This window comes from Malaclemys terrapin, chromosome 3 (genome assembly GCF_027887155.1).
Source record: "Malaclemys terrapin pileata isolate rMalTer1 chromosome 3, rMalTer1.hap1, whole genome shotgun sequence".
Taxonomy (NCBI): Eukaryota; Metazoa; Chordata; order Testudines; family Emydidae; genus Malaclemys; species Malaclemys terrapin.
In genome coordinates, this window is record NC_071507.1 from 163,978,258 (window position 1) to 164,005,657 (window position 27,400).

At 43.1% G+C, this 27,400-nt stretch overlaps 1 protein-coding gene across 1 annotated transcript in view; it reads right to left on the reverse strand.

Annotated features, from left to right (window-relative positions):
• The window catches only part of AGPAT5 (1-acylglycerol-3-phosphate O-acyltransferase 5), a 119,310-nt gene extending 92,505 nt beyond the window's left edge, over positions 1-26,805 (reverse strand). The window contains exon 1 of the mRNA XM_054023129.1: positions 26,297-26,805. Coding sequence (XP_053879104.1) covers positions 26,297-26,515 — 219 coding nt within the window. The 5' untranslated portion in view covers positions 26,516-26,805. The remainder of the gene's footprint in view (positions 1-26,296) is intronic.
• Positions 26,806-27,400: the final 595 nt, after the last annotated feature.

Consider the following 27,400-nt stretch of genomic DNA (forward strand, 5'->3'; position numbering starts at 1 on the left):
ACAAAATTCATTCAATACATAGATGGAAAAAATTAGAAAGAACATTGACCAAGACCTGGGGCTCGGACCCAGGGGGAAAGGAAGGGCAGCAAGTCTCCACTGGCCATGCTGCAGAGGGTGACATCGTTGAAATTATGATTCTGTAGATTTTTCTGAATCAAATGACACCCTTCCTGGCAAAGATAACGCTTCAGATGAGGAGGGAAAACCCAATCTAAATCCATCCCTAAGAAACAAACACTTATGCAGAAGGTCACTGAACAGTACCAGCTAGTTCACAACATTTAAGTCTTGCAAGAAGAATAAGAACAACAACAAAAACTGTTTATTACCACTAAGCTTGTACAACAAAAGAGGGATAAACCTACAGAAAAATCCAGTGGGAAACAAATATTTTAAAAAACAAAGTTTTAGTGCCTCCCTTTCTCCCTCCAAACCCTACATCAATATTGAGATACACGATTGACTTTTGACTAACTAATTAGAAAAATGAATTTAAAAAACAAACAGTACTGTATTCCAAGATAGCATCCTATACTATAGCCAGGATTATCCGCCACATCCAAGAAGAAATCTGCATTATTTATTTCTTCAGAGTCAGATCTTTCCCTATAATTTATTTTTAATAATCCCAGTTTGGTAAAGCACCTTTATGTTGCTTTTTCTAAATAGATTTTTTTCAAAGTGAATACTCCATGTCCGTAACAGTTTTTCCATGTACATGACCAAAGAAAAATTGATTTATTCAAGACACACGTTAAACACGAAATACAGCTATATCCAATAAAAGAGATACATTGTTTAGCTATATAAATAAAATCAATATTCTCCTGTTTTGAACTGAAGAGAATATTTCCAGCCTTTTTTACTTCTTATTTTATAAATGAGAAAGAGAGGATCCAAATACTGTCAAGTCTTGAGGGACAGGATGGCTCAGGTTAACAGGATGTAAAGACTTTCACTTCTAGGTCACCGATTTCAATTTGGCCCATTTCAGTGATGAGCAAAAGGTTGTTACCATCTGACAGCTGTTTGGTGGCCTTAGTGAACTGAATTTAGACACTCATCCGCTAGGAACTGCACTGAACCTACATCATCTAAGTCCTCGTTAGCCTTGTTGGCAAGAAGAACCTGATGGAAATTACAGGGCCACCCTCTCACTCTAAAAGGTCTGAGTTGAGGGACACAGCAGGGCACAGTCGAGAAGCTTGCACTGTTGTCACTCATGTCATACTACTCCTTTGGATGGGTAACTTTTGTTTTCAGTGCTGTGTACACCTCTACCCCGATATAACGTGGTCCTCAGGAGCTGAAAAATCTCACCGTGTTATAGGTGAGACCGCGTTATATCGGGGTAGGGAGAGGAACCGCTCCCCGCCCTAGCTCACCTCTACTCTGCCTCCCCCTCCTTCCTGAGCGCGCTGCCGCTCCGCTTCTCCCTCCCTTCCAGGCTTGCCGAGCCAATTAGCTGTTTGGCCCAGCAAGCCTGGAAAGGGTGGCGGGGAGAAGCGGAGCGGCGGTGGTGTGCTCAGGGGAGGAGGCAGAGATGAGCTGGAGCGGGGAGCGGTTCCTCTGCGCCCCCCTCCTTACTTGCTGCAGTCCTCCCCGGGGCCCCCCCCAACTCACCTCCATTCTGCCTCCTCCCATGAGCGCGCTGCAGCTCCGCTTCTCCCCCCTCCCTCCCAGGCTTGCCGCGCCAATCAGCTGTTTGGCGCGGCAAGCCTGGGAGAGAGGAGAAGCGGAGCTGAGTAGCGTGCTTGTGGGAGGAGGCGGCGGCGGAGCGGAGGTGAGCTGGGGAGGGGTGTGGTTCCTCTGCACCCCCCCCTTACTTGCTGCAGCCCCCGTGCCCCAGCTCTCCTCCGCTCCGCCTCCGCCTCCTCCCACAAGCGCGCCGCAGCTCCACTTCTCCTCCCTCCCAGGCTTGCCGCGCCGAACAGCTGATTGGTGCAGCAAGCCTGGGAGGAAGGAGAAGCGGAGCTGCGGCGCGCTCGTGGGAGGAGGCGGAGCGGAGGTGAGCTGGGGTATGGGGCCCCGGGGAGGGCCGCAACAAGTAACGGGCGGGCACAGAGAAACGCTTGTGGTAACACCAATTTGGATATAACAAGGTAAAGCAGCCCCATCCCCCGGAGCGCTGCTTTACCGCGTTATCTCCGAATTCGTGTTATATCAGACTGCATTATATTGGGGTAGAGGTATACCTAGAATCTTCATGGTCACTAAACATAGGACTAGTGGAGACTTCAAGGACTCTATTGAACAGAAATATTACACTCTTTCCTTAGCAAGTTCAGCTGAAGAGTCTCACAAAGACCTTAAAAGATGGCTCTAGAAAGTACATTATAAAAATCTTTCTTCAAATCAGTCTAATATGATCCACAGCAGATAGCAAAAAAATGTAATTTCTGACCCTTCGACACTGTGGATTAGCTATGACATATAACTGGTACACAGATAGAGGCAGGTGTTCCTGACTGGGGGTCTTGAAAACACTGACTAGACCCTAATGCTCAGAGATGGGATTTTGAAAAATCTACTTGCCCATGATGAGCGTGGGAAGCTTTCCTCAGCAAGTGCCTTCAACTTCTAGGCAATCTAGGCCTTCCTATGAACAAGAAAGCCTAACATTTATGGTTGCAAAGTGAGATAGATGAGAGTCAACAATGTAGTGCTGTACTCTGAAGTCTGCAGACAGACAGCTTCAGCCTCCTTCCTGCTGCTTATAATTTTGCCAAGCTGCAGCAAAGTGAACTGATTAGTCTTGTCAATCCCAACAGCTTGAGGTAGGGAGAGGAGGCATGGGCTGTTCGGAGTAATACTGGAGAATACCTCCCACCCTCACTCTAGCCTTTCATATCAAACTTTGGCTAGTAAGTTTAGTCCTCTAACTACCAGGTAAAAGTGTTTAAGCCTTACGGATGCATTAGTGGGAGAGACCAATGGCATAAGTAAGAAGAGTATGTTCTTGTGAATGAGAGAGATTGACGCAAGTGGAGAAGGAGGGGGGGAAAAACATTGAAGACAACATAGGAAGAGAAAAATAGCATAGTGAAGCCAGGAAAGGAAAATAAGTTAAAAGGAAGAGCAATGTAGTGAGCTAAGGTTTTTAACCAGAAAGATGATTGACAATATAGAAAGTACAGTAGACAACTGTTTTAGGCTTTAAATTGCAACTATATGACTGCTGGAGCACAGCAAGACACAAGAAGTAATTCTTTTGCTCTACTCCGCGCTGATTAGGCCTCAGCTGGAGTATTGTGTCCAGTTCTGGGCACCACATTTCAGGAAAGATGTGGACAAATTGGAGAAAGTCCAGAGAAGAGCGACAAAAATTATAAAAGACCTATAAAACATGACCTATGAGGGAGGATTGAAAAAAATTGCGTTTGTTCAGTCTGGAGAAGAGAAGACTGAGAGGGGACATGATAAGAGTTTTCAAGTACATAAAAGGTTGTTACATGCAGGAGGGAGAAAAATTGTTGTTCTTAACCTCTGAGCATAGGACAAGAAACAATGGGCTTAAATTGCAGCAATGGAGGTTTAGATTGGACTTTAGGAAAAACTTCCTAACTGTCAGGGTGGTTAAGCACTGGAATAAATTGCCTAGGGAGATGTAGAATCTCCATCTTTGGAGATTCTGAAGAGCAGGTTAGACAAAATACCTGTCAGGAATGGTCTACATAATACTTAGTCCTGCCATGAGTGCAGAGGACTGGACTAGATGACCTCTTAAGGTCCCTTCCAGTCCTACGAATCTATTGCTCACCATGACTTTTATGCAAGTGTCTCAGTTAGTCAGTTTTGGTTATTTCAAAGACCTGCTTGTAGTCTATGCAATATGGTATTGCGGCCTACAGTCTAGCTCATCCATTTTTAAAACACCAGTTTGGTCATAGTCAAACCACCAGTTCATTCAGGTCACAGATGCAGGTTGCTAACTGATTAATGAGGGGGAAAGACAGTAACAGAAAATGTGGAAACTGTGGAAGTGCTAAATGCGTATTTTGTTTCCGTTTTCACTAAAAAGGTTAGTAGCGATCAAACATCTAACACGGTGAACACCTGTGAAAATGAGGTAGGATCTGAGGCTAAAATAGGGTACAGAACAAGTTAAAAATTACTTAGACAACTTAGATGCCTTCAAGTCACCAGGGCCTGATGAAATATATCCTAGAATAGTCAAGGAGCTGGCTGAGGAGATATCTGAGCGATTAGCGATTATGTTTGAAAACTCATGGAAGATGGGAGAGATTCCAGAAGACTGGAAAAGGGAAAATATAGTGCCAATCTATAAAGACAGCCCAGAGAACTACAGACCAGTTATCTTAACTTCCAAACCTGGAAAGATAATGGAGCAAATAACCAACCAATCAATTTGGAAACACCTAAAAGATAATAAGGTGATAAGTAACAGTCAGCGTGGATTTGTCAAGAACGAATCATGTCAAACCAATCTAATACCTTTCTTTGACAAGGTAACAAACCTTGTGGTTAGAGGGGAAGTGGTAGATGTGGTATATCTTGACTTTAGTAAGGCCTTTGATACTGTCTTGCATGACCTCCTCAAACAAACTAGCAAAATACAGCTTAGATGGATCTACTATAAGGTGGGTGAATAACTGGTTGGAAAACCATTCCCAAAGAGTAGTCATCAGTGGTTCACAGTCAAGCTGGAATGGCATAGCAAGTGGGGTCCTGCAGGGATGAGTCCTGGGTCTGGTTCTGTTCAATATCTTCATCAATGACTTAGATAATGGCATAGAGCAGTGGTCGCCAAACTTTTTATGCACATGATCACTTTTTGAACGTAAGATCAACTCAGAATCTACCCTGCCCCTTCCCCGAGGCCTGGCCCAGCTCACTCCATTCCTCCCTCCCTCCATCGCTTGGTCTCCCCCACCTTCACTCACTTTCACTGGGTTAGGGTGCGGGAGGGGGCACAGGCTCTGGCCTGGGGCTGAAGGGTTTTGAATGTGGGAGGGGGCTCAGGGCTCAGCCTGGGGCAGAGGGTTGGGGTGCAGAAGTGAGGGATGCAAGCTCTGGGAGGGAGTTTGGGTGCAGGGGTCATATGGTCACACTGCACCTAATCTCATAGAATCCACTTGACATTTCATGAATTTTACTTTTTATTAGTGTCTTTTGTGGTGCAGGAGGGGATTCTGACCCTGGGCAGACGGTTGGGGTGCGGGGTGCAGGCTCCGGCCAGGAGCTGCTTACCACAGGTGGCCTCAGCTGGCGATGGAGCTGGGCTCAGACAGCCTACCTGCTGCCTGCCAGGGCCCCACACCGCTCCCAGAAGCAGCTGGCTGCTGGCATGTCTATCTGGCCCCAGGGGGGAGGTATAGCTCAGTGGTTTGAACACTGGCCTACTAAATCCAGGGTTGTGAGTTCAATCCTTGAGGGGGCCACCTAGGGATCTGGGGCAAAATCAGTACTTGGTCCTACTAGTGAAGGCAGGGGGCTGGACTCGATGACCTTTCAGGGTCCCTTCCAGTTCTATGAGATAGGTATATCTCCATATATTATAAACTGGCCAATGGGAGCTACAGGGATAGTGCAGGGGTGGGGGCATGGAGACCTGCTGCCCCTCCCTCCCCCCCCGGGCCGCAGAGATGTGCCAGCAGCCACTTGCTTTCAGGAGCAGCTTGGGGCCTCAGCAGGCAGGCAGCCTACCTGAGCCCAGCCTCGCAACCGGACTTTTCGCGGCCCGGAGATTGCCATCGACTGGCAGAGGCTCCAGGATCGACCAGTCGATCGCGATCGACGGGTTGGTGACCACTGGCATAGAGAGTATACTCATAAAATTTGTGGACAATACCCATGCTGGGAAGGGTTGCAAGTGCTTTGGAGGATAGGATTAAAATTCAAAATCATCTGGACAAACTGGAGAAATGGTCTGAAATAAACAGGATGAAATTCAATAAGAACAAATGCGAAGTACTCCACTTAAGAAGGAACAATCAGTTGCACATACACAAAATGGGAAATGACTGCCTAGGAAGGAATACTGGAGAAAGGGATCTGGGGAATATAGTGGATCACAAGCTAAATACTAGTCAACAATATAACACTGTTGCAAAAAAAGTGAATATCATTCTGGAATGTATCAGCAGGCATGTTGTAAGCAAGACACATGAAGTAATTCTTCCACTCTATTCCACACTAATAAGGCCTCAATTGGAGTATTGTGTCCAGTTCTTGGCACCACATTTCAGGAAAGATGTGGACAAACTGGAGAAAGTCCGGAAGAGAAGAACAAAAATGATTAAAGGTCGAGAAAACATCACCCATGAAGTAAGACTGAAAAAAATGGGTTTGTTTAGTGTGGAGAAGTCTGAGCGGGGACATGATAACAGTTTTCTAGTATATAAATGGTGGTTGTGCACAAGGAAGAGGATGAAAAATTGTACTTAACCTCTGATGATAGGACAAGAAGCAGTGGGCTTAAACTGCAGCAAGGGAGGTTTAGGTTTGGACATGAGGAAACACTTTCTGTCAGGGTAGTTAAGCACTGAAACAAAATGCCTAGGGAGGATGTGGAATCTCTGGCATTGGAGGTATTTAAGAACAGGTTAGACAAACACCTGTCAGGAACGTTCTAATTATTACTTAGTCCTGCCTTGAGTGCAGGGGGTTGGACTAGATGACCTACTGTGGTCCCTTTCAGTCCTACACTTCTACGATTAACAGAATATGTGAAATCATTTCATTTAGGCAAATATTTAAAGATAATAATAAAAAAGCTTTGCACATAGGAAACCCCATATATGCTAAAGAAAATAAACAGGTCTCAATTATATTCTAGGTACAAAGGCTCAGAGTAGACATCTATCACAACAGGCAAATCTTCATTAGTAGAAGAGCCTTGCAGGTCAGTCCCAACAGGTTAAACGGCAGCAGTGTCAGTTGCAGAAATTCTTCCCCAATGTAAAAGGAAACTGGATAAGAACATAAGGCTGGTCACACTGGGTCAGACCAACAGTCCATCTAGCCCAGTATTCTGTTTTACAACAGTGGCCAGTGCCAGATGCAGAGGGAGTGAACAGAACAGGGCAATTTATCAAGTGATTCATACCTGTCATCCAATCCCAGCTTCTAGCAGTCAGAAGTTGAGACACCCAAAGCTTGGGGCAACGTCCCTGATCATCTTAGCTAATGGTCACTGACATACCTATCCTCCATGAACTTTATCTAATTATTTTTTGAACTGGATTATACTTTTGGCCTTCACAACCCTTGGCAATGAGTTCCTCAGGTTAACTGTGTGTTTGTGAAGTACTTCCTTTTGTTAGTTTTAAACCCGTTGCCTGTTAATTTCATGGGGTGACTCCTGGTTCTTGTGTTATGTGAAATGGTAAATAAAACTCCCCTATTCCCTTTCTCCACACCATTCATGATTTTATAGACCTATATTACCCTTTACTAGATCTGATAGTTTAAAAGGACTAGATCCACTTTCCATTGAAGTAAATAGGAACATTTCCAGTGACTTCAGTGGAAATTGGATTGGTACAAGTATCTCTTTATAGAAACATAAAGAGTCCCAGTCTTTTTAATTTCTCCTCATATGGAAGCTGTTCCATACCCCTAATCATTTATGTTGTCCTTCGCGGTATTTTTTAAAATTCAAATATATATTTTTTTGAGATTGGGTGACCAGAACTCCATGCAGCATTCAAGATGTGGGCATACCATGGATTTATACAGTGGCATTATAATATTTTTGTCTTATTATCTCTCTCTTTCCTAATGGTTCCTAACATTCTGTTAGCCTTTTGGATGACAGCTGCACATTAAAATACACAATAAGTAACAGTCTTCTCCTCTTTGCTGCTATTCCAGCAACAAGCTAAGTGTTTTGCACCATGCTCCTTTTACAGAAAGAAAGGGCGGACTGTGTAATCAGAAAGTTACATAAGGTTTCGAGTACACTGGGAATGGCAATTAGAGAGGAAGAGAAATTGAGAGTATAAAAATACTAGGAATCAGTCTAGGGTTAAAGAGTTCATAGACACAAGACACTCAAGCTATCAGCATTTCTCCTCCAAACAACCACAGGATCCTATTGTTTTCAATCTTCCACTACCCACAACTCCCAGCTCTAAGTTGTCATCTCCTCCTTTTCCTGTGTTACTAATTTAAGATTGTGAGGTCTCTGGCACCAGGACTCCTTTGTTATCTGTTTAACGAAGTGGCACTGAAACATAACAATAATGGGGAGTAGGCTAAAGAGAGTGAGAAAACAGTGTCAGAGTAGTGAGCTGAAGAAAAAGAGAATAAACCAGATAGGAAAAGTCAGCTGTCCATGCAAGTGAATGCCTGGTTATTCTCTCTTCCTGCACAGTGGTAAGTTTCAAGTGCTGCCTGATCTCCCTTTTGTTTATATATAAAGGTTATTATGTTTCTATAAAGAGATACTTGTACCAATCCAATTTCCAATTAGTCCCTAGAAATTTTCCTATTTACTTCAATGGAAAGTGGATCAGGTCCTTTTAAACTATCAGATCTACTAAAGATTTAACTAGGGCTGTGAACTAATTGCAGTTAATGCATACAATTAATGCAAAACAAATTAACTATATTAAAAAAATAGTGATTAATCACAGTTTTAATTGCACTGTTAAGCAATGATAAAATACCAATTTAAAATTATTATAAATATTTTCAATACATAAAATACTTTCAAATATATTGATTTAAATTACGACAGAATTCAAAGTGTACTGTGCTCACTTTATATTATTTTTATTACAAATATTTGCACTGTAAAAAAGATAAACAAAAGAAATCGTATTTTTCAATTTACTGCGATTGCAACTATTTTTTAAAATCTCACGATTATGATTAAAAAAAAAAAATCATTAGCCTAGATTCAAGCCAAAAAAGTACATTAGTATTGTACAATAACAGCCCAAATAACTACAGCTTATCATGATACTGTAGTTTTTGGCTGTGAGCTCTTTGGGGCAGAGCCCAGCTCATTTTAATACAGCACCTACCACAAAAAGACTCCAATACAGTAAGTTTGGGGGCATTACTTCATTTGTTTCTATTTCTTTCTTTTAAAATGGAAATTGATTAGTATGGAGATATTTTTGTAGCAGTGTGCAGTGGAGTCTCACCCACAAACCACCAAACAAACTGTAAGGTATGCATTCAGAAACCAATATACACTGTGTGTACTGAGGTCCTGTGATGTTACTGCTCTTATAAAAGGATTTACTGGAGGAAACAAATAACTATTTATAACCATTTTGATGTCAGTCTTATTTACTATTAAATCACAACAGCTTCTGTATAGTTATGTTTGAGGTTGTTCAAATTTTTACTTAAAAAAAAAATCCTGGTTTTTTTGGCTCCCTTCTTTCTTTCCTACTTACTCAGTTGATGAGAAGAATACCCCATACTGGGCTTCTCAGCAGAAGTAGTTCACACCACAGAGCCTTCTCCTTCATTTGACAGTAATGGGGCTTGAGAGAGAATGCTACTGCAGGCGTTGGAACACAGAACTCTCTCTCTCTCTCTCTCTCAGGTACTTATATGGCCTCCAATATCACAGTATCTGAACATCTCACAATCTTTTCATGTATTTATCCTCACAATACACCTGTGAGGTAGGGAAGTATTATTATCCCCATTGTCCCCCTCACATGGGTAACTATGGAACAGAGAAACTGAATGACTTGTTACACAGGTCATCTGTGGCAGAAGAGGGATTTTAACTCAGGTCTTCCAGTCCATAGGCTAATGCCCTTACCACTGGACCAGTGCTTCAAGAGCAACAAAATATTCTCTCTCTCTCTCTCTCCTTTCCCCCCACCCCCAGTATTGTTCAAACCCCCATCTGACAGAAGAGATGAAAGGAGAGGGAAGGAAAGAGTCCTTTAATTTTTTAGTCCATTAATTTGAGGAGAACTAGGTATGTTCATGGAGGATAGACCCATCAATGGCTATTAGCCAGGATGGGCAGGGATAATGTCCCTAGCCTCTGTTTGCCAGAAGCTGGAAATGGGTGACAGGGGATAGATCATTTGATGATTACCTGTTCTGTTCATTCCCTCTGAAGCACCTGGCATTGGCCACTATCGGAAGACAGGATACTGGGCTAGATGGACCTTTAGTCTGACCCAGTATGGCTGTTCTTATGAATAGGCAACTCCAAACTTCTTGGCTTTAAATAATATTTTTTCCTGAAAAAAATCCTTTACATTCACATATATTTTTATACAACCACTTAATAAGATATAAGGTATAGCAATACAGTGGGAAAAGAGACTTCATGGTCACAATGTGGAATTTCCTGGCTTGAAAGCCTCATCAGACAATGAGGTCACAGTTTACTTCCAATCCAGATTACTAATGCGGGTAATTCACTCAGAAATAGAGTGCACTTGTGTGTTGTGTTTGTCTTCAGGGAAGGAAACTGTTGCCAGACCCTAGAGACTGAACTTCACAGGCACCTTGTAGAAAGCCTTATGCATAATTTAAGATGTCTGAGAAATCCTTTACTTGGCTGTATTGAGAGGCAGAGGATTTAATAAAAAGATATTTTGATTTATTTTATTTCCTCTGTCTAGAAATGATATTTAGAGCTATCAATTTATTATTTTGTTTACTCTGATGTCATTTGATGTATAGTACTAAACTTCCATATCTCAAATGTTTGCAGGATTAGGGTGTAAGAATAAAAGTCAGGGCAAACATTTACACACCTGAGTATTCACTCTGAAGTCAATGAGATTACTCCCGAGCATAAAATTAGGCACATGTTTAAGTTTTTGTAGGATCTGGGTTTTGGGCACTAAAATAAATGATTGCTCCACTAGTTTCCCCACCTGAATTAAACAGGAACATCTGACATAGTCATAAATGTGTCTTGAGTTTCAATTGCAAAGGATTTGATCTAGTCTTGCCAGCAGGTGCTATTCCTAGCTAAAAGGAATCATTGACATTTTAAAAGAAAATGGGATTATTTTAGTCAGACAAAGAAAACATACAAAAATAATTGTAATAAAATAATATTATAAATGGCATGAAAAATGTAGTTTTGGAATCTTTCATTCTGCTCATATTTCTCTGACTACATATATTTTTAGTATTTGACCCTAAAAATGTAAACTTTCAAATATTCAGGCCTTAAACTATAGTTGTCTACCCAGCTAGAATCATAAAGCTTCTATTAAAATGGGTAAAAAGATATTTCCACAGCAGATAACCCGTTGGAAGGGGGAAAATGTAAAGTGAAAAAAGGCTCGTTTTTTTCAGTAAGATGAAGATAATAAGAGGCAGATGATAACAGTAGGAAAGACTTATTTTATAAATATTAAACCACTAATTTCAGTTATCTAAGTTCACAGGAGGAAAGCTAGCTACAGAAGTATTTACTTGCTGCGCCTACGTACAGCAGCTGAAGAAAAATATAAAATACAGTCCTGAGTTTCTTTTAACACTTTTTTTGCCTAAATAGTCTCAAAGTGCTTTATTGACCCCATTTTAGAGATGGGAAAACTAAGCGAGAGAAAAACAAAATGTTCAGAAATATCCACTGATTTTGTGTACTAAATTGAGGCCTTTTTTGGAGATACTGAACAACCACATGCCAAATATCTTCAAGTAATTTCAATTAGTGGACACTTTTTAAAATAAAGGCTCAAGTGGCCTGCCCCAGGCCATTCAGAAAGTCTATGGCAGTTGGGACTGGAGTCCTATCAAGAGTGAGGCCTAGTCTATAGTACAAAGTTAGGTCTACCTAAGATGGCTTGCATTGACGAAGCTGTGCATGTATCTACACTTATATTTGTCTCCCACTGATGTAAGCTTTCCATTACACCTACATTGTAACACCACTCCCCAACACTGCTGAACTATGGTCAATATACTGAGGTTGACACCATACAAATGCAGATGCTGTGTTACCTATGTCAATCGTAATAGTCCTCCAGTAGCTGTCCCACAATGCCCAACACTGACTGCTCTGGTCACAATTGTGAACTCCACTGCCCAGAAGTCACGGAGACCATAAGCCTTTTAAAACCCTGTGAATTTTTGAAATGCCTTGTCCTGATTGTCCAGCTTGGCGACCACACCTAGCAGCTCTTCCTTGCCATGCACAACTTGCCAGCTGACCATGCTGGCTACATGCTCCAGATGTGCTCTGCCCTGGAATAGAAAAGATCTCCTGGGCCTGTGGGGAGAAGAGGGAATGCAAGCACAGCTCCTGACCAGTCGTAGAAACATGGAAAATTACAAGCAGATTGCACGGGAGATGCAAGAGAAGGGATACAACAGCAGGGATCAGCAGCAGTGTCATGTGAAAGTGAAAAGACTGTGTCAGAAATATCAAAAGGCCAGGGAATCAATCCAGTGCCAAGCCACAGATCTGCCACTTTTACAAAGAGCTGCATACCTACCACCAGCACACCACCGATATTTCCACGAATCTTAAGTCACAGGCTGTTGGCATGAACAAGGAGGAAGAGGTCATGCCATGAGCCAGGACCTGTTTGAGACTCCACCACAGTCCAGTCAGTCCTGGCAGTTGAGCATGGGTGAGCCCAATGCAGGAAAGGAACTTTGGCTAAGTGTATTTCCCATTACAGTGATGGCACCCCCAACTTAGCAGGACACAGTTATCAACTTTTCATTAATTTACTTGTACTAGAAGAGATAGCAGTAGAACAAAAAGAGACCTTTGTCATCTGCTTTTCATTCCTCTGTAGAGTTAGGCAAGGGAGGGGCCATGCGGAGCACTTTGTTTATGTACAGGAATGTCCCTTGAATCTACCTGAAAGATCTTGATGAAATTTTCATGAAGGTACTCTGCAATCCTCTCCAGAAGGTTTCTAGGATGGCAGCCCTATTTCTTCCTTCACAGTAGGACTTTCCCATGCCAGTCAGCGATAATTTTGGCAGGAAACCTTCCAGTAAAAAGGGCCTGGGTGGCTTCGGGATGCCTGTAGCAGCTGTGTGCTCTCTGCCTTTGTTACTCTCAGGAGTGAGATATCAGCTAAAGTCACCACAGCCTATGGAAAATGATGCCAATATTCAGTATATTGCCCTATAATCATAGTTTCATGCAACCGAGCAATCCCCACATTTCCCTCACCCCTGGTCACCCACAGTCACCATGGCTGGTGCTATGGCGCCATGCACAAGCACTCCAAGCAGAAGTATGTAATAACCATGTCTTGTTTAAAACTTTAGGGGAGCAAGGGAAGGGAGTTCTGAATCTTAACTTTCACTTTCCATTGTGACTATACTGACAATCATACGTCTGGGTACGTCTACACTACCCGCCAGATTGGCGGGTAGTGATCGATCTATCGGGGATCGATTTATTGCGTCTAGTTTAGATGCGATAAAATCGATCCCCGATCGCTTTGCTGTCGACTCTGGAACTCCCCCGTGGCAAGAGGCGGAAGCGGAGTCAACAAGGGAGCGGCAGCGGTCGACTCACCGCCATCCTCATGGCCAGGTAAATTGACCTAAGATACACCGACTTCAGCTACGCTATTCGTGTAGCTGAAGTTGCGTATCTTAGGTCGACAACCCCCCCCCCCTCCCAATGTAGACCTAGTCTCTCTGTATTTTATCTGTAGCTGCTGCTGTTGAGGCCTTGAGGGGTTCCCAGGGAATGCCTGTGCCAGAAAAGGAGGAGAAAGAAGATGACTTGGGATGACATGTTCAGTGAGATTCTGTAAGCCAGGGCTGCATCAGATCATGAACAGAGGGCCTGGAAGATGAATAACACAAACTATATGGTGAAGGAAACAGCAAACAGGAGAAAGGTCCAAGAGGACCCGCAGGAAAAGGGGAGGTAGATGCACCAGGACACAACGGGGCTTCTCTGGCAGCAGCACAGATGCCGCAGACTCTTGTGGATAGATAGGCTCAACAATTCCAGGCTCACCTCCCTTTGCAGTCCCTGGAGAACCCCAGTATAGCACCTCCCTACACCCCTACACCTCCAACATTCCATGTGGCATCAAGGGCTGCATCCCTTCCCTACTAAATATAGGAGAATCACAACTTCACATACACTGACCTGTGAGAGCTATGACTGATGTATTTGTAGCTAAAATGAACATGAATGTTCCTTCCTCTTCTTTACGCTCTGTTCCATAAATTTATTAAGGTTTTAATGTATATGCTTTTAACTTGCACAGAATTTAAGTGTTTTTGCTACTCAATAAAATTCCATTGTTTGGAAATAATTCATCTTTATTAGTTCCCAACATATGCTGCAGAATGCCTAATGGTAGTGAAAGCACCCACTAGTTGTTTTACACACTGGGACACAACTCATAGGATCAGTGGCAAACACAGTGTAATAATCAAAAATGGACAGCAAGCTCCACAAAATTAATATGTGCATTGTCAGTGTTATATTCACAGATGTACACTAAGCACCAACCAATTCCTAACAGGTGCCCAAATTGCAGGGTCAGGTAGAGCACTGTACACAATGATGCATTATTGTGGCTCGCTGTTAAAATGCTCTTTCAAGTGCCTTATAGCTCTGCATTGAGTTCTTCTGATAGCCCTTATGTCTGGCTGTTCAAACTCAGCAGACAGCCATTCCACCTCCGACCACCACCCTGGCAACAACTTTTCACCTTTTGCTTCACAGATATTATGCAGGACACAGCAGACTACTATAACTATTGGGATATTTTTCTCACTGAGATCCAATCTTATTAGTAAACAATGCCAGTGTTCCTTTAATTTACCAGAAGTGCATTGAACTGTCATTCTGCACCTGCTGAGACAATATTTGAATCTTCCCTTGGTGCTATTGAGGTGACCAGTGTACAGCTTCATGAGCCAGGGGAGTAAGGTTAGGCTGGGTCCACTAGGATCACTATTGACATTTCAACATCACAAATGGTAATCTGCTGGTCAAGGAAAAAGTCCAAGCTTGTAGCTTTCTGAACTGACGTACATTCTTAAAGATGCAAGCATCATACAACTTCCTTGACCAGTGAACACTGATGTTGCTGGAGCATCCCGAGTGACCCACTAGCACTTGCGTAACCATAGAAAAATAGCTTCTGTTGACGTGCTCTGTGGCAAGGTGATCTGGTGCCAAAATAGTGAGAGGAGCGCTGTCTACTGCTCCACCGCAGTTCAGGAACTCCACTGCTGCAAAGCCATCCGTTATGTCCTGCAAATTGCCGAGAGTCACAGTTCTTTGTAGCGGGAGATAATTAATGGCCCCGTACCACTGCATGACAATGGCCCCCACAGTAGATTTTCCAACTCCAAAATGATTTCCTACTGACCGGTGGTAGCAACTCAGCGTTGCAAGTTTCCACAGTGCAATCACCACTTGTTTCTTCACTGTCAATGCAGCTTTCATTCTGGTGTTCCTGAGCTGGAGGCTGGGGCAAACTCAGCACATAGATCCTGGAATGTGGCCCTTTGCATATGAAAGTTCTGCAGCCACTGCTCATCATTCCACGTCTGCATTATGATGCAATCCCACCAGTCAGTTCTCACTTCTCCAGCCCAGAAGGAGCACTCTACCATTTGCAGCTGCTCCATGAACACCACAGCAGTATGCCCTCCAGGAAATCATTGTGCAAATATAAAAGCGAGAGGAAATCTATTTACAAGCAGAGATTTCTGCTGAACCAGCTGAAGAGTATTGCCTGGAAAGTGAACATCTTGATTTTTTAAAAACTTGAAACCACTTCCCACCTAGAACAAGCTGTTCCAACGGACTTCATTAAGATAGAAAAAATGCCTGAAATAGTCTCCCCTATAATCCTGTAGCACAGTCATTCAAGACCTAAGAAAATTTGGGATTTCCTCAAAAGAGAGGTGTGACTCAAATGCAATGTAAGAACTATTTCCCAAGAACACATCTTCCTTTAATGAATAATTAGAATGCCAAAATTTGCAAAAGCGACACGACACTTAGGTGCTTTTTGAAAATTTTATCCTTAGTCCCTCCTCTAACAGCAAGAATCAGGGACATTCTTACAGACATCTTTAGGAGTTCTAGGTAGAGAAACACTCTTGTACAGGACCTTATAGTTAACCTCTTGCAAGGGACTTGAAGAGGGAGCTGGTTAAATGTTATCTATAATGTTGTACAAATGTTTGTATAAAAGTATGCCCTAAACCAGGGGTGGGCAAACTTTTTGGCCTGAGGGCCACATCGAGTTTCCAAAGTTGTATGGAGGGCCAGTTAGGGGAGGCTGTGCTTCCCCAAACAGCCAGGCGTGGCCCGGCCCCTGCCCTCTATCCAACCCCACCTCCACCTCTGATCCCCTAAACTCTTTGGCTGGTGTGTACTTATCAATGAATCATGAGGGATGGAAAAGGAAGATAGTGAAAATGCTATAATTTCTTCATTTGTGACTCAGGATAAGATTTTCATAAGCACCTATTCTCTATTTTCAAAAGTGATTTTGAAGCCTAAATACTATTGACTTTCAGTGGAACTCAGGCTCCGAAGTTACTTTTGAAAGTGTTACTTAAAATTTTTCAGAAGTGCCTTACTTAGTTCTCCAACAATTCTCTGGTCTAATAGCAATGTGTGATTCTGTAAATGATATTCATGTTATAAACATGATGCAGTCTTAAATTTATTTTTTTAGTATATAGGCATATGTTCAAATAAGCAGAATTCATCCAAGTATGAATGACTAATTTTAAATGCAAATCAAAATAACTTGAAACAAACTAGTCTCTCCCTCCAATACATATGAGCATCCAGCTCCCCATCTATTATAGTGGGGTTGCTTTGCACATACTGAGTGACAAAAGCAGGGGGAGGGGAAAGAGAAGATTTTCCCCATTTCACTCTGCATAAAATTCTTTAGAAAATAATCCAAAATAGATAAGGAAGTCAAAGAAGGTGAATCCACCTTTTCCTCGCAACAGAACACTTCTTTATATCTGCAGTGTCAGGATCGCTTTCATCCAAGCCTATTTTCAAATCTAACACTACTAAGGGACCCTAGGATAAATTCTACTCTGCTATACCATTTTAAGTCTGAAGTAATTCACTGTCAATCCAGAGTAACTCCCAATTTTTTCAAACAATGTGAGTCACAACAACAGAGCAAGAGGGGCACTATACCAAATATAAAGATGTCTTTTTTCATTCTATTAACAGTCGACTTTACACAAACTATTTAGTTGTATTAAATATAAAGCTGTTGGAGATATTTCCATTATCCACCAGTTAATAACTATGATGCCAAAAAAGGGGCAATGTAGTTCAAACAATTCCTGAAGAGTTATAAGGTCAATCAAAGTAGGAAAATCTGCAAAACAGATGCTTAACGAAGAGAAGGTGGTTTCACTATACCAAACAGTTACACATCGGTCACTCTTTCAGAAAGGGATAGTTCCTCAGCCACCACTGGGGTAAAATGTATTTGAGGAGAGAAACTATCCCTATATGGAGGTTGAGAGGACAGAGCACTAGATACAGAGCCAGGAGATTTGACTTAATCACAAACAGGATTGTTAAGATTAAGTCAAATCTCTTGACTCTCAATCTAAACAATCCTGTTTGTGATTAAATTAAATCTCCTGACTCTCAATCACAAACAGGATTGTTTAAATGATTGTTTAGAAATGCAAATCCTTCTAGTTCATCTTCTTGTTCTTGCAGCTGAACCTGCTTTCAAACACAAACCCTTTTTTGTTTTGATCCCCCAATGTATTATTCATAAATCCTTTTCTCTTTAGTGATAGCCAACATACGTTTTTGACTTCTTAGGATTTCCTTAGATGTATAACTTTATATTTACTGACAATTCCACATGTTGGAACTAGACACAGATACAACCATAGATCGTTGATATCATTATAAGAATCAAGTACAGTCATAACCTGGAGATTAAAAAGACAGTGCAGTTACGAGATTATCCAAACAAGTTTTTAATAGTTTGCCAACTGCCTGAGCTTTTAGGTTACTTTGGCTTGGACAACAGAAGCTTGATTTTAGAAATGCTAAGTACCCACAACTTCAATCGAAGACAATGGGAGCAACAAGAACACAACACCTCCGAATGTCAGGTCCTGCATGGTTTAACTGAATCTCACAGCGCTGAGCGCTGGCCCCTACCTTAAGGCTTGGCTACACTTGTGAGTTACAGTGCAATAAAGGAGCCCCGGGCGCACTAGCTCACTACCTGTCCACGCTGGCAAGGCACGTAGAGCACTCTGACTCCGTGACTACAGCGCTGCTGGTACTCCACCTCGGTGAGTGGAATTATGTTTGCTGCGCCTTGGCTACAATGCCCGGGCATCAGTGTGAACGAAGTGTTGCATTGCTGCGCTCTGATCGGCCTCCAGGAAACATCCCATAATCCCCTTAAATCAAGTGGCCACTCCTGTCATTGTTTTGAACTCCTGTAGGAATGTGGAAATGCCCTTTCAAAGCTCCATTTCTGACAGCCAGCATGCAAGCCATTAGTGTGGAATGCTGTGTGTGAGAGAGAGGTGGGGAGGAGGGGGAGGTCTTCTGCTGTCTGAACTTACAAGACAGCATGCTGACATGTTCTCAGCTCCCCCAAAAACCCACTCTCTCTCCCCCCCACAACACACTCCGTCACACTACACCCCACCCCTCCCATTTTAAAAGCATATTGCAGTCACTTGCATACTGAGATTCACTACTCCCAATGCCGCTGCAAGTGCCACAAATGTGGCCATGCCAGTGCGCTTGAAGCAGTCAGTGTGGACATATTGTAGTGCTTTCCCTACTGCGCTCTACAAAGGCTGGTTTAACTCAAAGCGCTTTACATCTGCAAGTGTAGCCATGCACTTATTCTCTTCCAGTCACAGGCTGCAATATACCAAACTTCTTCTTGGCATCCAACTGAATGGTAAACACTATCTCTGTGTGTTTAAATGGGACACCACTTTCACCCTCAGTGGCAGTCAAAGGCAATCGGAATAGAAATTAAGGATAGACAGACAGACAGACAATCTTGCATGCATACATCAACCCAGTGTGGGATTTTCTGCATCTGGTAGCATGAAACCATGAAACACGTATCCAAAAACATGTTTGAGACATACAGAGTATGGCCAAAGTTTCACTCAGGTGCCTAACTTTAGCTATCTAGATCTATTTTTGGATTTAGGTATCTAAAATTAGGTATCTATGTTTGGAAACTTTATCCATTGTGCTTAAGCAGCATCATTTAACACCTGTACAATAATATACACAAAGAAATATTGTACTATAAAAGGCACATATTCATTAATAAGAATCCTCTTCCTGACTATCCCTAAGTTAGTCCAATAAAAGATATTACCGAACCCACCTGATCTATCTAACATCCCTAGTGAGACAGTTTATTCTAAAACCAGTCTCTGTTTGTGAATGTCCTTTTGGGAAATAATTGTGAAAAAGTGGGGATCCTTTCTAAAGTTTGTTAAAGTCAGACCCAAACAAATGGGTCATAATCTTAAAACTAAGGGTCAGATCCCAACATTTCCTTGTTTCGTTACCTTATCATGAGATTCAGCACTCCTCTATAGTGCCTGTCAATAAAGGGATGTCCTTTCTGGGGATAAAAACAACGAGGAGTTCTTGTGGCACCTTACGAGGAATCCTCATTGTTTTTGCTGATACAGACTAACACAGCTATCCCTCTGAAACCTTTCTGGGGATAGTAACTTTCATTCCCCTCAACACACTCTTTATAGTCTCAAACCTGTCCCCTTAGCCATTCCCAAACTTTTGCCACCCATTTGCCTCACTAAGAGCTTCTAGCATTAGACAGAAATACTAGGCTGTGACTATACTGGACCTTTTCCCCCAACATGCCTCATGACTGCTACTATAGCATCACCAGTGGCAATATCAGTGAGAGCTCTAGGACAAACAAGGCATTCCTGGCCATCAGCAGCTAACATTTTTAAACACAGCTGTCCTTGTCTACTAGATGCCAAGCTGTTTTTTAACAATGTGTTAGTCAGCACATTTTCTAACACCCTGCCGTTTTCCCAGTACAGACAAGGCCAAAGTGTTAAAAACTATTTGTCTACTAATGTATACAGGACTAAACTTTAACTCCCATTGCAGAAAGCTATTACACAAAGTAGTGTACTTGTGGTGTAGCACATACTCTGTAATGGATGTTAGAAACAACATGGTTGTGCTGACTATAACTGTGGAAGCATTACCAATGAGAGACATCCAATTTTCCTAGTAACTTGAGCCTTATTAAAATTAGAATTTCATAATGCTTCTAGCTGAAGCATCACTTCTAACATTTTCTGCTCCAAAGAGGGTGCAGAGGAAGAAAGAAAGGCAGATGTGTGCATGTTGGACAAGGGGAAAAAAACCATTCAGAGTAAATCAGGCATAGATTTTACATCATTGTCAAAATCCTGCAGCTTGAAAATAATTCTTAAAGAAATCATCACTCTGGCTTCTTCTTTAATATTTCTACATTGCCAGTCAACACAAATACCAAACAAAATTAGAAAAGATTACAATCAAGAGCATTTACCCCTCACCAGCTCAGAAAAACATGCATAAACACAACAGGCATTAATTTCATCATCCTGATGGCAACTGGGATAGGAGTCTAAATCAGTGTTTCTTAAATGTAGCCATCGTGGCCACTTGTGGCCACAGTCTCCTGTGCTGTGATTGGGGGGCAGGGAAGTGGCAAAGTAGCAGCCCCTCCCTGTTGCTCCTAGATGCACTGCCTTGGTGTTGGTTGCTGGGGCTGCCAGCAGGGGGTTGGACCCTGCCCCCTTCTGGAGATACAATGCTGGAGGAGCAGGCAGCCAGTGAGTTCCCCACTTTCCCAGGACAGTGAGGCTCAGTCTAGGCTTTAGCCCAGGGGAGGCAGACTCTGGTCATGGGGCTTCAGGCTCCATCCTTGGGCTCCGGCTGTGCGGCAGCAGGCCTCAGGCTCCAGCCACATGGCTTCGGGCTCCATCCTCAGGCCCCGTCTGTGGGGCTTCAGGATCTGGACACAGGACTTCCGGCTCCAGCCCACAAGTATTTTAGGAAAAAAATATGAGACCGGCCACCAGCAAGAGTTGGTGGCCACACTCTCAGGCCAGTTCACCAAAAAAATTGTCCTGAGAACCCCTGGTCTAAATGGTCACTGAGAGGTGAAAGGCTTTATCATATCCCATTACCAATCCTTTCAGCCATTCAAGCACTCTAATCACAGAAATATTTTTAATCATTTTAGTTTTCACAGTCACACCTTGAAATAAGAACATACAAACTCCGGGATCCCTGAAGTGAAGGCAAGGATACAGAACTCCTTCACAACATAAAGGTGAATTCAAAAAGAAACAATAGACATCCTAACAGTTAATACACTAAGTGAGCAACTGCAAACAGCCCACATATGTTTGAAGATTTAGAAACTTGGGACCAAATCCACAATTAGCATAGCAAATGCTACACCAATGACTCAGAGGAGTTGCACCTGTTTGTGTCAGTAGCCGTTCTGACCCATCAAGTCATTCAGTTAACATCCTTTGCTGTCAAACTTTCTATTCACTTTAAACTATATTTAAAAAGTGTTTAAACATCTTGTATATGTCCTAGCTAGTAAAAACATATTGTAACACTGCTATAGCTCACAGCAGAGCAAAGGGGACTCAACAGCCAAGTCAAATAGAAACGTATTTTAAGAACACAATGATCTTGCAACAATATAGATGTGTGAGAGGGAAAGGAATGTGGCGATTATCCATGCCCCATTTTTCGGTAGATTGCATTTACACATTTCAGTATTATACACTTGTAATCCAAGCTAGTGCTCCTGGGCATTGTCAGAATGTAGCATACGGATATATTTTAATAAATATTTATAGCATGTGATTCTCAATAAAGTGCATGAATATCAGTTAAAATATAGTTATACTCTGAAAATGGCTCTAAGTGGCATCATGGGATTTCATGTTTACAATCACAAAAATGTGTCTGTCTAAACTGACTTCATTTGCAGATTAGGAAGTTTTTTTCTAATTGCCAGCTCTGTAAATTCACTCTGGGTTCTGAAAGCCAAGCCACGCATCATTACCAGTAATAAGTCTGCATTTGAAAATTCATTAACAATTTTGTTGATTACGTGAGAGCCACAACAGAATCTAGTTCTCTTTCATTGCTGTATGGGATCTGCAAAGCTAACAGGAGCAAAAAACATATTTTTGGCAGGAAGGTAAGCAGATATGACTCAGAAAATATAGGAAGAAAAGATGATTGAGTAAGAAGGTACCAGAACCACACTCTAAAACAAAAATGTTGGAGCAGTGGTTCCTATAGTTTTAGAGCTCTGCGATAACAATTTTATATTTAAATTTAATTTCTAGTCCCAATCCCTATAGGTTATTAGGATATCGGACTAGCTCTGCTACACAGTTAAATATATATCCCAGTTTCCATTTTATTTCACAATTTTAAATTTAAAGTGTTTGCTGTAAAGTCAAAATTCAGATGCAGCATGGAGGAGGGGTTTTGTTTTTATAAACTCAGTTGATTAGAAACACTAAATTAGAGGAATGAAAAAAAATTGTGCGTAATTAGATTCTTTGTGGATTAACAGCTGTTGCTACACAGAAACCTCCTTTCCTCTCCTCTCCATTCTTGCAAAAATAAGATACACTATTATTTTAATTTAGTTGAAAAAATAATCCACATATAGGCCTCAAACTCACAGTGTTAACTCAGTAAAACTCCCATTGATAGCAATGGAAATTTCACGACAGATAGGATTTTAAAAGCAGGCACATCCAATATTTATAACAGAATAGATATATTATTCCATTAAAAATCCACAAATAATGCAAATAATTTCAAAGAATCCTGGACAGGACACAGTCTCAAATAAAATTATCTTTTCCAGTTCTACCACTGTCCCACTGTACAACTTTGAGCAAGTAATTTAAGGCCCTAATCCAGCAAAGCATTTAAACTCATGTGTAGTTTTATTGACTTCAATGAGACTATGTATATACTTAAGTGCTTTGCTTGATCAGGTCCTTAACCTCTTGTTTCCCTGTCTGTAAAACTAGAGAATGATTTAAGCTAGATCTTTTCCATTTCTGCTAATTTATGCAATTCATCACCCAGTAATTTAGCTCCCCCAGAGGGGATGTTGGGATGCTTTAATGTTTGTAAAGCAATTTGAGATGCCCTGATGAAGAGTACTATAGAAGTATAAAGTTAACATTCTTATGTCCTATTTTTGTTGTTTGATTTTAGTTTAGTGATATTTTATTATAAGCACCAGAGCTTGACATTTAGGGAAAAATTGTTGCCTGCCCCTGTTAACCTAATTATATGCCCCAAAGTAGCAGTTTCAAGATTATGGCCTCAATCCAGCAAACACCTACTTAAGAGTTTGCAGGGCTGGGGCCTATGCCATGACCATACCACTCTCCAAGTTAAGAGCTGTGGAATATTTTTCAGCGAAATGCAATCAAGAGTAGTAAAATGTATACATAAAACAAGTTTCAGGGATTCTCTCTCCTACACCTGCAAATGCTGAGAGTACCAGGTATTTGGCATTTCTCTGACTAATTCTTACTCTGTTTCCCTCTTCCTTCCCTTTATTTTTCCATAGTTTTAAGCCACAAGCATTATCCCACAAGCATTGGTCTTGGAGAGTCTCCCCTTTGTTAGCCTTTGGTTCCTTTCTGTTCCCTCTTCCTTTTTAGCCTTGCCTGCAGTGCACTTTTTCCAAAGATCATCCACTGTTGCAATTCTTAGCAGGGTTACTTGATCCTATGACAAAAATAGCAGCTGATGGTCTATGTTGCCATCACTGATAGACTTGCACTGAAGCAACCAGGGGAAATTAAGAAAAAAGCACAGTATTGGCATAGCCAGTGGTTTTCTTGATGCTTCCCCTTCTATGTCTTTCCTTGGCATTCTCTATTCTTATTTTCTTATGAGTTAGTGCTAGATTTTCAACAGAGCAGGCATTTTTCAATGGTAAGTGTCCTGTTCATAATACTTACCCCAGGGCAACTTCCTAATAGGACATGTGAACAAATACTTACTCTATTATGGTTTATATCATACATATATTCTTGATTTTGAATTTTGTCCTTAAGATTGGTTGAGTTAAACAGCTAGCCTTTCACCTCTGCCAGATCAAGTCTAATAAATAATAATGTACTGAGATCTTTGGATGGAAGATGTTATGGCAATACAAGGCTGTGAACAAAGTGAACAATTAACATCACCCTGTGAGATAGGGAAGTATTGTTTTTTTGACTGTACAGATGTGGAAACAGAGACAGAAGTTAATTGAGTTGGTCACAGTCACACAATTTGTGGCACAGCAGGGAATAGAACTCCCAGATTCTAGTCCTGTGCCTTAAACACAGCACTATCCTTCCTCCCTGTTCTAGTTTATATCACAAATCAAATGAGTTAATGCTCCTTATGCATTTAACTTCCACACAGGAGAAGTCCAAGTTTAGCACTGAAAGGCACTAACAAGCTTGTAAATAAAAATATGCACATCACTTACTTGGCTCCTGAAGTCTCCAAGAATGCTCATACTTGGAGGGATAGTTTTGTTACAGGATTGGAGTCAAGAGATCTGGGCTCCATCTCCAGTTCTGTAACAAACTTCCTATGTGAACCTGGCCAAATGATTTAGTTCTACATTTTCAGAAGCGTCCGTTATTTTGGTTACCCATCTTCAGACACTTAGGGCTTATATTCATAGGTGCTGAGCACCTGCAGCTCTTATTGACCGCAGCTGGATCTATAAAGGGTGCTCAGTTTCTCTGAAAACAGGGCATAAGTGACTCAGAATGGGGACCCATAACTAAGACATTTTTGAAAATGTAGGCCTTAACATCTCTATACTTCAGTTTCTCCTACTCTAAATGGAGATGTAATCCTTTCACAGCGGCATTAGGAGACGTCATTCATTAATATCTGTAAAGTGTTTTGAGATTCTCTAAGACAAGATTCTCTATAAATATGAAGTACAATTATTTGCACACAGATGCATATTGACAGGGGCAACAGAAGGCTGAAACTTGAAAGAGAGGCCATCAATCCTGGGTTTCTAACTTGAGATCTTGAACCTGAATTCAGAGCTGCTGAGTGATCACAGCTCCTATTAACTTCAGTTGGCCCAAAACTTAGGCAAATGAGCAGTACAAATATTGAAAAGTTATGTTTACTTCATTAGTTATAATAATTTAAACTATTATTTGCAATATAGTAAGGAATTTCATTTTACATACTATTTTATCTCAAAGGTGTCCCTTTAACACTCTCTCTTCTTTGAATTAGGGGATAATAGAAAAAGTCCAACCTGAAATCCAAGTCAGACATGAGCAATTATGACCCAAGCTGTATTCATAGTGTTCAGCATTATAGATATGTTTGGATCCATTATTTGCAAAGGACTGAAGGAAGGTCACTCAAGTTTTTCTTTGGGTAGCAATAGCAACATCTAGTAGTTTCATTAGACCTGCTTGCCTTATTCATGTAACTATTATTTTATTACCTACTATCTATTTAGTATCATGATTGTGCAAAAGAGATAGCATGGTTCAGTTGTTAAAAACACTAACTGGGGGGTGGGTGGTGGTGGTCTGGATTCCATAGCATTATTGTGCCCATGTTTCTTCCCCACTGTATGACTCAGTTTCCACACCTGTAAAATGAGCATAACAATACTAGCACTTTTAGAGTGGTGAATGAAAAGTGCCAGATAAAAACTTATTGTGATGATTCTTTACAAAATAAGAGAGTTAGAGCCCCCCAAGAGCTTACAATGGAAAGGCCTGAGCTGCACAGAAGTCAGTAGGAGTTTTACCACTGATTTCCAAGGGTGCAGCTCAAGAGCTTCAAGGTCAGTGGCGGCAATCAAGGGCAGCTTGCTTAGTTGCAAAACCTAGACAAGACCAGGAAGGAGTGACAACGAGGTTGAAGGGAGAGGTTGTGCAAACAGAGGGTTAGGTGGGCAATCACAAGATCCAGTGGTGGTCTGAGTATATTTTCTTTGCCTTCATGCTACTCTGATCTCAGTGAAACTAGTTGGGTGAGCAAGGCTAAGATCTGCCTAAGTATATTTATGAGGGCACCAGGTTAAGTGCAACAAATGCTTGCCACGGGGTGAACAGGCTCAGCCCGCTCTGAGCAGTCCATGTAGTGGCACAGTTCGGCACCCGAGCAGCACGGCGATGGGTGGATTCACAAGTGCCAGGTCAGATCCCGTGCCCTCCACGTGGCAGATAGCCTGGCAGTAACCCCAAATGCAGCCCCCCCGGTGCCCCCGCCCCGCTCGCTGCCCACCCCCGGTGCCAGGCGCGGGGGGTTCACCTGCACGCCGGTGTAGCGCTCGAAGAAGAAGAGCACCATGCTCTGGTAGATGGTGTAGAACCGGTCATCCAGCTCCCGGTAGAAGCGGGCGGGCAGCAGGGCGGAGAGCAAGCGCCAGGCGCCCCAGGCCAGCACGTAGGTGGGCGCGGTGCCCATCATCACGGCGGCGGGCAGGACGTAACGCATGGAGTAGGTGTGCAGCACCAGGGACAACAGCATCTTCCCGGCCCGGCCTCGCCGCCCCTCAGCACCCACGTGCGCCGCGCCCGGCTGGGCTGAGAGCGCGTCCGGTCTGCCTCCGGCCGCCTCGGGCTCCCAGCCGCATGGCCCGCGCGGCGGGCACGGGCAGGGGCGGCGCCCGGGATAGGGCGAGCGCGGCGGCGGTGGGGGCTGGGCCGGGCTCAGCGCTGCCCCTCAAACGCCTCCGCTCGGCCACCAGATTGCCCGGCAGCAGCGGCGGCGGCGCGGGCCGCAACAAGGTGGCTCCTCAGTGGCTGCGGGGAGACTTCCGGGGGCGGGCAGGGACCGGAGGCCGCCGCCCCGCCCCGCTCGGCGGCGGGTGCTGGTGGGGCTGGAGCCTGGGCGGCGTGAGGTGTGTCCCCGGGACAGGGCTGGGTAGCGACGGCGGGAACCGGGCAGCTCCTGCCCTTCCCGCCCCGGGCCTCCGCCCTTCCCCTTCCTCCATGCTGCGTCCCGGGCCCCCGCCGCCTCCAATCCCCGTCCCAGGCAACCACTCTCCCTTTCCCCCCCCAGGTCCATCCTGGCCACCCTCTCCTCCCAACCCCCATCCTGGGCACCCGTTTCCCCCCCCCCCCCATAGCCCGTCTCAGGTACCCGCCTACCCTCCGTCTTGGGCCCTGCTGCCCCCCTTCCTAACTCTGTTCTAGTCACCCGCTGCCCCCCTCCCCCACATCCTGCGCACCTTTCTCCCTTAACCCTTATTCTGGACCCTTGCCCCCCTCCACACAGATATACCTCCCTCCTGGGCGCCCACCACCCCCACACACATACATACAGCCCCGTCCCAGAGTCCACCACCCCAAGCCTCCACCACCCCCTCCCAATCACCTACCATGGTCTCAATCCCTGGCCAGGTCACCTGCC